This window comes from Scleropages formosus, chromosome 11 (genome assembly GCF_900964775.1).
Source record: "Scleropages formosus chromosome 11, fSclFor1.1, whole genome shotgun sequence".
NCBI classification, from domain to species: domain Eukaryota; kingdom Metazoa; phylum Chordata; class Actinopteri; order Osteoglossiformes; family Osteoglossidae; genus Scleropages; species Scleropages formosus.
In genome coordinates, this window is record NC_041816.1 from 12,765,687 (window position 1) to 12,777,054 (window position 11,368).

The following is an 11,368-nucleotide window of genomic DNA, read 5'->3' on the forward strand; positions in this document are numbered from 1 at the left end:
TTTTTAGCTTTAAAGGATAATTAAGGTAAAGGTACGTTATGCCTCAGAACACAGGACCCTGGAGCAGCTTGATGGAGAGATCCTCAATCAATTTGAAGGTTTGACAAGAGGTACATACCACTGAAAAACAAGATTAAGTTAGGTCTATGGAAAATTAATGTATGAATATACACTGGCTTCTGATTATAGTAATGAAAGTTTACAAAAATGCCTCAAGACATTATGGATTGTTACCTCTTCTGTCATCCCTGCCGTTTTCCTTCCTTCCGTATTAAACGGAGGCTTCAAATATCCCTTGAAATGCTTCTTAACCAGCTCATGGAAAGTTGTCAAGCAGTCCTTAAGACAAAATGAATGTGTTCATAAAAACTAAGCAAAGTAAATACTGTACCTATGCTAAAATATTGTTATATTTGAAAACATGGGTTAAAAGATTACATTGGTTAGAGTTACAACTGGTGTTTGTGTAAAGCAAGACTTTAAAATAAATTTAAAAAATAGACAGCCATTTTGCTGCCTTGCAGGCTTTAACTGCAACGTTAGAGGACATACTCGTTTCTCCTTTGAGCAGATGTACGTGAACCATTTGAGTCCAGCAGCCACGTGAGTAATTTCGTCACTGTAGATGACCTCCAACACCTGGACAGACTTGCTGTCACCCTGGGCAGTGAAACGGCTCAGCGTCTGCGGATGCACATCCAAGCCCCTGTGTGTACATACGAGTACATGAGCTGTCACAATAGTGAAACTGATAATTGCTTATATGCTAAATGAAATTATTATTATTTGGACTGGTGAGAGTAATTATACATACCTGGCCTCATGGACCATGTGCACTATAGCCAGTCTGGCCAACAGGCTATGGGACGTGTCTGTTGCAGACTGCCACAGTCCTAGGAAAACAAATACTTAAGTTCTGCCTTTTCTTAAGCTGATAAACAGTAAAGAAATAGTATACCAAATTCACCCACCATTGTGTACAGGTAATGCACCAAAAAAGCTTCCTAGCTCTGTAATTCGTTGCTCTAACAGACTGTAGTGCTGTGGAGTGAAATGTATAATTAGGCCTTTATTTTTTAATCCAAAGCAACAAACTTGCACCCCATAATACAGTTGAATATTTACCATATCAATTAAAATGTGTCTTGCTGAAGGGTATTAAAACAGGGCTGCTACCGAAACTTGAACCTGCAATCTTTAGATTACAAGTCTATACTTCTAAGCACTGCACCACCTAACTTAGATCTTTTGTCTATTCACATGAGGACAGAACTGACCTTGGCCTCATCTCCAGCTACTTTGACAAAGTCATTGAAAAACTCATGAGGCAATGATTCCCCTGTGCTTAGTCTTGCAGAGGAGAACCTGGCGATAATGTCCCAGGATAGGTCGATGGCCCACTGCTCGATGTTTGCCAAGGAGTGCAGCAGAGCAATCCTGCTGGCCTGTCCTTATAAAAATACAAAGGTTCTTGTGTCATCCAGGTCTTCAGCAGATTCTCACACACACACACACACACACACACACACACACACACACACAGAGGCTGAAACTGCTTGTCCCATGCAGGATCGCGGCAAACCGGAGCCTAACCCGGCAACACAGGGCGCAAGGCTGGAGGATGAGGGGACAAACTCAGGACGGGACACCAGTCCATCACAAGGCACTCCAAGCAGGACTCGAACCCCAGACCTACCAGAGACCAGGACCCAGCCACACCCACCGTGCCACCCTCAGTGGACTCATTTTCTTTTAAATACTGTAAAAGCATTTTTCCCCACTAAAATAATCAAGTTTACCCTTCTACCAACAACAACTAACTTCTCACGAAATATTTTAAATCCCAACAGCCCTAGGTGTCAGTAGCATACCAGCGTTCCCCCTTTGCCTCGCTTGATCTTCCCTGGCTGCAACACTGTCAGGCTTTCCTTCCTGCAAGGATGCACAGGGGGTTCCATCTCACCCACTTCTGTGATCTTCCCAGAATTCCATTTGTCCTGCACTTCTTGTGTCAATGCAACCTAGGGGAAAGTTATCAGAAAATTTGACAGGTTTTGAAACACTCCTCAAGGTCCAGGAAATTGCCCATATCCTTTACTGATGCTTTTTCATGAATTCTTGCTAGAAAGAATGGGTAATCTTATGATTTGATTAAGAATATTTAAGATGTAGTTATAACTTTCAAATCACTGGTTGTCTTACCTTTTCTTTTGGGTCTGCTGTGCAGAGGATTTTTGCTGCCCAGGAGCAAAGGGAGTTCTCAGATGCGCTGGATTTGGCTTCTTGTGGTGACAACCTGCCTACACAATATGTCATGGATTTTTTCCCACAATTTCAAAATCATTAGTTTTAAGAAAAAAAAAAAAAAATTCATTCAGTTTTCCTAAAATTGAATATGTTTTAGCCTTACCCAAGGGAACGGTGTTGGTTTCTGGGATTGGAAAAAGTGACAGGGCATTTTGAGTGTTTATGTAAACCTTGTCTTGTACCACTTGGACCTCATAGACTTGGTTCTGAAAATACATCGAATCTTTGCTCAATATGTACTCAGGAAAAATTTTACTTCAAAATAAAAGTCTGAGACAACAAACATGACATATCAACAACTAAAAAGCTACATGATGTCCTCAATGGTCTTGCTGTTTCTGAGTTATTCACTTATGGTTTTAACAAAAACAACATTTGCTCGTACCTGTAAGCCAGTAGAAGAGATGCCCGTTTCTAAACAGAAGTCAAAGTGATGCCATGGACATACTAATGCCATCTTCCCATTCCCCAAATCCTCAATATCACCCAGGTCAAGCGGGCCTCCTATAACAAAAGAAAACATGATCCAAAATTCACCCTTCCAAAAAAATCAAGTCTTAGCATTTCCCGTTTCTGAATAAATCATATTGACTACATTTCCCAGACTACACCGCTTTCGTTGACTACATTTCCCAAAAGCACTTAAGTCTTCAAGCACAAAACTTGTATTAAATAGCTTAGCGTTCTTGTTAAGATTTGTTTTACTTTATATACGATCGTGTAGTGAAAACATTTTTTTAAAAAAAAATCTACATAGTGCTGCAGTTTTTTTTGTAAATACCTTCATGTGGACAGGATGAATCCATCGCCCAGAAGCGGCCGTCTTCGGTGCGCACGAGTACGACGTGCTCTCTGTCCTCTGCGTACAGCCTGATTTAAACATTCAATCATTCAGTCAAAAACAGCGGTAAAACTAAGAGCCGGGCTTAAGACAAGTCCTTGGCTTGACTAAAAGAGACACTTAGAGTACTGTTACTACCATAACGGCAATTCCAGCTCGTACGGTGAGGTACATGATTATGTGATTACTGCCAATAATATGAGCATTTGGTGTAGTGGCTTGTCTGGGGAAAACTCGACCGGCGACACCACAGCGATAACATTAAACCACTTACTTCGTACATGGCGACTCGAACAGGCTTTTCTCCCCTATACACTGCCAATTTCCATCGCTGACAATCCCTCTGAGCGCATTAACTAGATCTGCATTAAAACGATTCATACCTTACAAAAAAAGGCAGGGTTTTTCTAATCATTACAAGCAAGGAGTTCCCCCGAAAATGCTTCGCTGGAATTGTCTGGCTGATGTCGCCCAACATGGAGGACAGCGCCACCTACCGCTCGCTTTGTGCTCAGCGGAACACAGCGGAGGTCAAAGGTCATGTGGCATAGGCTGCTGCCGCAGCGGGGCATCTGACTCGCAGAAGTGAGAAAGAGCTGGAACTTCGGCCGCAGTTTAATGGCACCTGAAACCTTCTGAATGAGCCTGAAATCCCAGTTTCGATATGCGCAATAAAATTGTACCAGTATACAGTAATTGAGATGGAAAATCCTATGAAATATTAGTGGGGCATGGAAAAAGTCAAAAAGTAAATGTCACGTCATGCAAAAACTGGGACTAATATACCGACGTAGGTAAATGGAACTGAATAACAATTGTACCAACCAATGACTCAAAATACTGTTAAAATCATTTATTTACAGATTGCAAAAGAATATGAAAACACCACTGCCTTTATCAATATATAAACACAAATATTTAAAGCATTTACTTGCTAGTAAACAAAAAAATAAGTTATTCTTTGGGGGAAAAAAGCACTACCATGGAGTAACATAAAGCAGCAAGTTAGAGTGCAACAAGTTCTCAGTGTCAATGTAAATAGCATGACTGGTTAGAGCTTACTTAGATTTAATAGCGCTTTAAATTCAATACAGTGGGTTCCCCACTTTTATTTACATTTATTCATTTAGCAGACGTACATCACTTTGGAGAAAAGCATCTCGGAGAATACAATTCGTGCATTATCTTGACGTGTCATTAAGTTAGTGTTTCTTTCCGCTATGTGCACAGTGTTCATCACACGAGTAAGTATTTAGTCCCCCCCCCCAAAAAGAGCTTTTGCACATCAAGCTTCAGCCAATGTGCTGAATTGCAAAGAGTAAGCGCCGTGTTGTTTATCAGCAACCTGCTCTAGCTCTTTACTGTGCTTTTTTTTTTTTTTTTCCCCCCCCTCTTCTCCTTCTTCTTCTCCTCCTCCTTTCTCCTTTCCCCAGGGAGGCACACATACTCAGCCAGGGGACTCTGAGCATTCAGATATGTGCACGAGGCCGTTCTCCAGCCCGGTCTCTGCAAGCGGTTCAATATGAATAAGCGAGCAAGCGAGACATAGCTGCTGTGTTCCGGTCTAAAATGCAGAGCTTTTGTGTTGCTGACATTTACATTTAGCAGATGCTTTTCTCCAATGCACCTTACAACTCCATAAACAAATATGCATTTCACCAGACAGACAGATCTACAGTATAGACAGATATGCAATTCTCAAAAGTAGCCACTACTCCAATACCCCGGTTGTTTTCCCTCTGCACGATACACTAGCAGCTGCATACAGAACTAGAATAGAATAGAATAATAAAACTGAAGATGAGCTCTTGACCCACTTTGCATCAAATTCGGCTAAGAACGTTGAGAAACCACATCAACTTTCCATTCCAAATAATTCAGAGGACCCACTGTACAAGTTGTGAAACTATTAAATATTTTCTAGAATATTTAACAGCATAAGGTGCAATGCTCTGTGCAATAATCTGTAATAAGAACCTTTTTTGGAAATTATATAAACCTCGAAGATAATAAAGAAAAGCCTTTCCAAAAGCATTAAGTGTAACAAAGAACAAAATTATTATCTGTGTAACATTCAAAACATCTGTTACAATAAAAGCAATACAGTTATTTTTCCATGCAGTCATGCAGTATTTTAAATGGTAGTTTCATACAGTAACAGGCCTTTGATTCCAGTCATTGCTGTCCAAAATCCTCTCAGCATCAAGTGGGAGTGATGGTTGAGTTCAGGGCTTCTGACTTTTTGTTAGATTTGGATGATGCCTTTGAGAGCTCTCGCTATGAAATAACAACAAAGAAGGAATATTAAAACCAAAACCATGTTCACTCTATTTTGAAAATTACCTGGGGTACTCAGAAATTTTAAGATGAAATATACTTTGTGCAGTTCACCTTTGATATTCAGAATTGACTCTGAGCAGTTACTGTAGCTTATGAATGGAGAAGCCAACAGTACATCCAATAAAATTAGCTAGACTTAATTGCAAAAGAAACAGCACTATGACAGTTGACCAGACAGCAAAACTGTATCCTGCATCTCTACTCATTCATCAACTGAGTTAAAAACTGGATTTAGAAATCAAGAAGTAAAATGCACAATGTATAGCAAATCTTTCATATTTAATAATGATCAAAATTTTTCTGTTCATTTAAAAAAAAAAAAAATAGCATTAACAATTACAATTGATCATATTTGGTGAAAACTACCAATAACAAGTTGGCCAAATAAAATGTAAAATTTTACATTTTTGAGGCTGAGAAGACGCAAAGGAAGGCAACAATAGTTATATGCAGTATAACTTCCCAGTAATGTATGAAAAGGGTTACCTGGCAGATTATGTAGGTACCTATCTGAAGTTTAAATATGATTGAAAACACACACACACACACACACACACACACACACACACACACACACACACACACTGAAGCAACTTGTCCCGAGCAGGGTCGCGGTGAGCCGGAGCCTAACCCGGCAACACAGGGTGTAAGGCTGAAGAGGGAGGGGACACACCCCGGACGGGACGCCAGTCCATATGACTGAACAATAGACTACAATTACTTTTTCTTCATTAATTAACACAAAGCCTTGCATAATATGAGGCATTTTTTTTTTAATCCTTTCTGCTAAATGGTTTTATGACAGTTGCAAAGTATTATGTTGGCCCCAGGTAACAATACACAATGCCAAAAATAAGGAAAGTAATAATAAGAATAACAGAAGTTGCATGTGCAGAAGATGTGGAGCAGAGGGGGGGACAGAACTGTACCTTTGGGAAACTAAGTGATCAGTTTTCATACAGTCTTGGACTGGATAGTTGATGCTGCGCTGACAGTTTCCTTCTAAAACAAAATAGACTGTGAAAGGCTTACCTGAAGGAGAGTCTGTAGTTGGACAGACATGTAGAAATGGTTTGTAATTGTACTGCGGGTGTCCAATGAACTCTACAAATGCTGCACTACAGTGTTTGTTCATTTCTGTGTCAAGGACCACTAATAGCTTTCAACCAAAAAAGTAAATATACTAGCTCCTCAACTTATCCACATATCCCCAGACTGTGCTTTGCTGAAGATTGAGAAACTTTTCACCGGTATAATAAACTTGAAAATTACCGCAAACTCAGAATAGGTGCTGGCAACAGAGCTAGGGCTGAGGCTGCATTGTGGGTGACCAGCCTGTGCCCCCCACCCACCGCTCACAGCAGTCCCGCTGAGGGGAGACATGTTCTCCTTGTTACGTTCCAGCAGGCCTATGCGAGCAGGCTTACTCCGCCCTGGGGTCCGAACAGCAAGACCATGCTTTGGAAAAATTAAAACATACAAGAAAATGTCATTTACACTTTATATGCCTTTTCCCAAAACAATTTACAATGATTCACCCTTTTAGACAGCTGGGTAGTATTTCTCTTGCTTAAGGGTACTACAGTGGGAGGTGGGATTCAAACTTGGATTGAGCTGTTCCTTGCAAAAAGGAGATGTATTTGCAAACAGAGTCTGAAGCTATAATGTTATGCTGGCAACAGCAAGAAAAATGTAAAATGATAGCCAACCAATGTTGGATTGGAGAGTTCAGTGGGAACAAGCATGAAAACTGTACACAATACAGTAGGATAGATCAAATCTGTTTGTTAAATGGCTTAAACAATAACGAATATTACCTTTTGCGTTTTGCCCGGTGTGGTAGTTCCTGGGGGTCTCTTCTTGGATGGTGTTCGTACAGAAGTGCCATAGAGCAGGTCTTCCTCAATCTGTTTACTTTTCTTCAGAAGCTGTGGCAGGGATTACCAGAATAGACAACAACAACTCTGTCAACACAAAAGCAACACTGCTCATGTTCTTTACAGTGAGCAAAACTGAATGTCATCCCCTTACCCGCTCTTGTTTTTCCCGCTCCTTTTCTATTCGGTGGAGCTCCCACCGCCCCTCCACATACTGCAGGAACCTCTGCTCATTGACCAGGAACTCACAGCCCTGCTCCTGCTCCCACACCTCAATCTGGGCCTTGAGCTTCTTCTCCAGCTTGGGGACACAATGCATGAGAGCATATCAGCACAGCAGCATTGCAGTTTCAGACATTCAATCAGAATCAAAAAAAAGTTTACTTTTCCTTTCACATCCCCACCTTTGGCAAGCTTTTGTGCAGGTCAGCCCTTTGTTTTGCCTCCTTCAGAAGATTTCCCCCTCTGTTAGTGAATCGAGAGGGATCGGTTGCTCTTTTCTGTCAAAAAACAGTAACTATGTAATTATGGAGCTCTTCATTCAATTCAATATGTTAAGAATAAATTTCTCCTTTCCATCACCAAACACTTTCCATTATACACACAGGTGGTCCTCAAACTGGGACATATGTGACTCATGACAGCCATCCAATTACATGTATTATTTTGATTATTATTAACAACTGCTCCATCTGCACTGTTTGGGTGTCTGAATAGTTTTCATTTGATTTCCTTCAAGTTACTTTTTATTTAAAATGGCTAGAAAGTAAAAAGGGAATGTTCCGATGGTACTAAAAAGAAAAAGCCCCCCCAAAAAACTGATTTAGAACTGAAAATAACAGTGCAGCATAAAAATATTGCATAATATTTTTTTTTGCTTATTATCTTTCAACATGAATAATTTGAAAAATTACTAAAAAAATACAACAATGTTACACAAGGTAGCATTCATGTATGTTAATTGTTTATATATCTATATGGTTCAAATAATAAGGGAATTTGAGACTTATAAAGACAACTTACAACTGGGTGACCGGAATGGAAGTCTATTGTAAATCGAGGACCGCTTGTAAATAGATTCAAGGTCCCCAAACTACTTGCAGGCCAACATTAAAAGTCTACAAAGATGACATTTTGTCCTTTAATCACTACACAGTTATCGTAAAAGTGTTATTTGTGAGTAAGAAGTGTCTTATGGCAAATGCGTGTGTGTGTGTGTGTGTGTGTATATATATAATATATATTATATGTGTCTGCACCACAAAACAAAACACTTGTCAACATGCACACACCTCAAGCTCCAGGAAGAGCTTCCAACTCCCTTCCCACTTTTGAACTCCTTCAAAAAGCTCTTTGTGTTCGTCATAATGATGTTTGAGCCGTAGGATTTCAGCATCATGGAGATGCAACAAGTCGTCAGTCAAATTCTCTGGAAAGAAAGTAACATTTACTTGAGTTTGCTCAGAAGTGTCACTCTCTTCTTTAATGTAAGAGGAATGAAGTCCCAGTCCTCAGAGGCCCAAGTCCTTAAGGATTTAGAGAGCACTTAAGAGCTTGGCTGACACCTGAAACACCAGGTGAGGCAACATGCTTTCTGGGTGACTGCAATTACGAGCTGAAACACAACAAACACCAGCACATTTTGCTGCCCAATACAACCACAGCTGTGCATCCTTCCTTTATGCTGATGTATTTCACCGATATAAATATGACCAAGACCCATCAATAGCAGAAGAAGGTAGCCACATACGGAGAAAGCACTGAAACAGGAAACTTACCATCATAGTATGGCAGGAAGGCTTGACGCTGATCAGCACTGAAAAAACACTTCTCCCAGTACAAGGCCACCTCTCCTCGAATTACTTCGATAACTTCTTGAATGTTTCGAAGTTTTAGCTCCTCAAGACGCTTCACTTCTACTTTTAACTTAAGAGGAAATTTCAGTTAGTTTTTAAACATTTTAATTATGAATTAGGTATGAAAATTGTCAGAGGAAATTGAGCATCCAGGAGACCTACATAAACACAAGAACATGAAAACCCTACACTGACCGCCTGGATTCTGACCTAAGTCCAATCTCACAGCCTAGGATATGTGAGGCACCGTTATTACCTGCTGTGCCACCATGCTGTAGCATTTAGCTTGTCATTCTGAGTTAGAAAGTGCATCTAGAGTAAATGTCTCCTTACAGCTTCAAGGTTCCTCTTCTTGGACATAACCATGTGATCTGAGAATGCGTCCCTCTGCTCCTGCGAAACCTGCAGCCGTTCCCACAGCTTCTGGACTTCTTTGCGGTAGGCAGTACACTGGACCTCGTTCTCAGCTTTCTGATCCTCCAGCTGAACACATTGATACAAGACACAGCTATTCAATACTATGTGTATGTTCATCTGGCTGAAGATGAAAGACTGGTGCTCACCTGCCTGAGGAGCAGTTTGAGGGATGTAATGTTTTCGTGAGATAAACAAAAGGCCTTCCCATCCTTTAACACCACATCCCTCTCAAAACTTGTTTCTGGCAGTTGGTCAAGGTCCTCCATGCATAATATAATATGCTTTTTTAGGCTGACAAATTCAGCACGTCGTCGTTCCTTAGATCACGTATAAAAGAACCACATAATGTTTATAAGTACCTATGGGGACTGTTATAAAAAGCAATTTCACTTGTAAAAATGCACAAAACTGTACAGTTGAACATTTTCAGAACCAAATTATCTCAAACTGTGCCCATCTTGTGATGTGAACTTGCAACCTCTCAGTCAATATTTCCTAGTTACCTTTTGGACATTGAACAACAAATCAACTCCAAAAAGAGAAAAGAGCCCAATAAAAATGACACCTTTTCTGCAGTGAGGCTTGCAATGCGATGGCGGAAGTTATCCAGCTGATCCAACGAAGGGACCACATCAGGGGCAATGGAATATGGGTCTGTGCATAGGACGTCACATAGATCCTGGTCCTGCAGGGTCAAAGCTTTCAGGTCTTGCATTCTCTGGCTCTTCTGCTTTATCATGGCCTCCAGTCGAGTCCGAGCATCCTTCTCTATCTGCAGCATTGTAAGTCCTTCTTCCTGCTGAGCACACACAATAAATACATATTCAACCACTATCTGAAGTCCAGCTTTTCTTTCTTACTTTAAGAAATGTACATTTTGATACTGCTGAATAACTAAGCAATGGATGGATGTACATAGTGAAATATCCTTTTGCAGTGATTTTCAGCATCTTTTGGCTTGTTGCTTGCAACTTACCTCGAATGGGGGTATTTGAAGTTCCTTGCAAACTGCATTTAGCTCTTTGTGACAGGTCTCTATACTACTCTTCAATCGTTTCTTCAGGTTCTCCTCTTCTGTAATCATCATCTCGAGTAAGCCCTATGAATACATTTACAACTATTCATTGAGCAGACACTTTTCTCCAAAGCAACAAAGATCTCAAAGAAAAAAAGTGCAAAGAGTGCATTACATCAACAGGAGAGACTTGGGTGCAGACATGTAATTCTAGAGTACAGTTCATTTATCATATCCCACCATATGAACCAGAATAGTATTCAGCCATTCAGAATGCCAAGCAATATATCATGGCAGAACCATACATTTAAACAGTTTCTGCTTTTGGCTCTTTTACTCACTTTAATATGATTCTTTACTACATGTGTCCTTTGTAATCGCTGGTCCTCAGGGATTCCAATTTCCTCCCAGATGTCTTTAAGATGGCATAATGCTTTATTCAGGCATGCCACACATTCAGCTGCCAGTACTTCACTGGAAAGAAAAGAAAAAAAAAAAAAGAGGTTTATACATTTTTAAGCCATGCATTTCATGGAAAATATTCAGGTTGCACATTTTTTCTGATGGACACAGCAGCCATCCTGAGAAAACAGTTGCTTTTATTTATGTACAGTAGATTTCATACTGTACACCGCAAGTCACTATGATTTTGGCTCCATCTCTTAGTGAGTTTAAAAAAAAAAAAAAAAAAAAAAAAAAAAAAAAGTCTCAGTAT

At 40.2% G+C, this 11,368-nt stretch overlaps 2 protein-coding genes across 2 annotated transcripts; both read right to left on the reverse strand.

The window, feature by feature from the left end:
• Positions 1–5: 5 nt before the first annotated feature.
• LOC108940807 (uncharacterized protein HI_0077) lies at positions 6–3,652 on the reverse strand. Its single transcript, XM_018763179.2, has 12 exons — positions 3,423–3,652; positions 3,089–3,177; positions 2,693–2,811; positions 2,411–2,513; positions 2,203–2,300; positions 1,872–2,021; positions 1,278–1,445; positions 972–1,041; positions 815–893; positions 553–706; positions 235–339; positions 6–120 (listed from the first exon to the last, which is right to left on the reverse strand). Exons 1-12 carry the CDS (start codon positions 3,527–3,529, stop codon positions 88–90), a joined length of 1,275 nt encoding a protein of 424 aa, XP_018618695.1. The 5' UTR covers positions 3,530–3,652; the 3' UTR covers positions 6–87.
• A 2,747-nt stretch (positions 3,653–6,399) lies between these two features.
• prc1b (protein regulator of cytokinesis 1b) lies at positions 6,400–11,066 on the reverse strand. Its single transcript, XM_029256372.1, has 12 exons — positions 10,995–11,066; positions 10,615–10,737; positions 10,204–10,437; positions 9,785–9,955; positions 9,555–9,704; positions 9,144–9,291; positions 8,658–8,794; positions 7,770–7,865; positions 7,520–7,666; positions 7,306–7,416; positions 6,761–6,946; positions 6,400–6,490 (listed from the first exon to the last, which is right to left on the reverse strand). The coding sequence occupies exons 2-12, from the start codon at positions 10,723–10,725 to the stop codon at positions 6,443–6,445; spliced, it is 1,539 nt and encodes a 512-aa protein (XP_029112205.1). The 5' UTR covers positions 10,726–10,737; positions 10,995–11,066; the 3' UTR covers positions 6,400–6,442.
• Between the last annotated feature and the right edge of the window lie 302 nt (positions 11,067–11,368).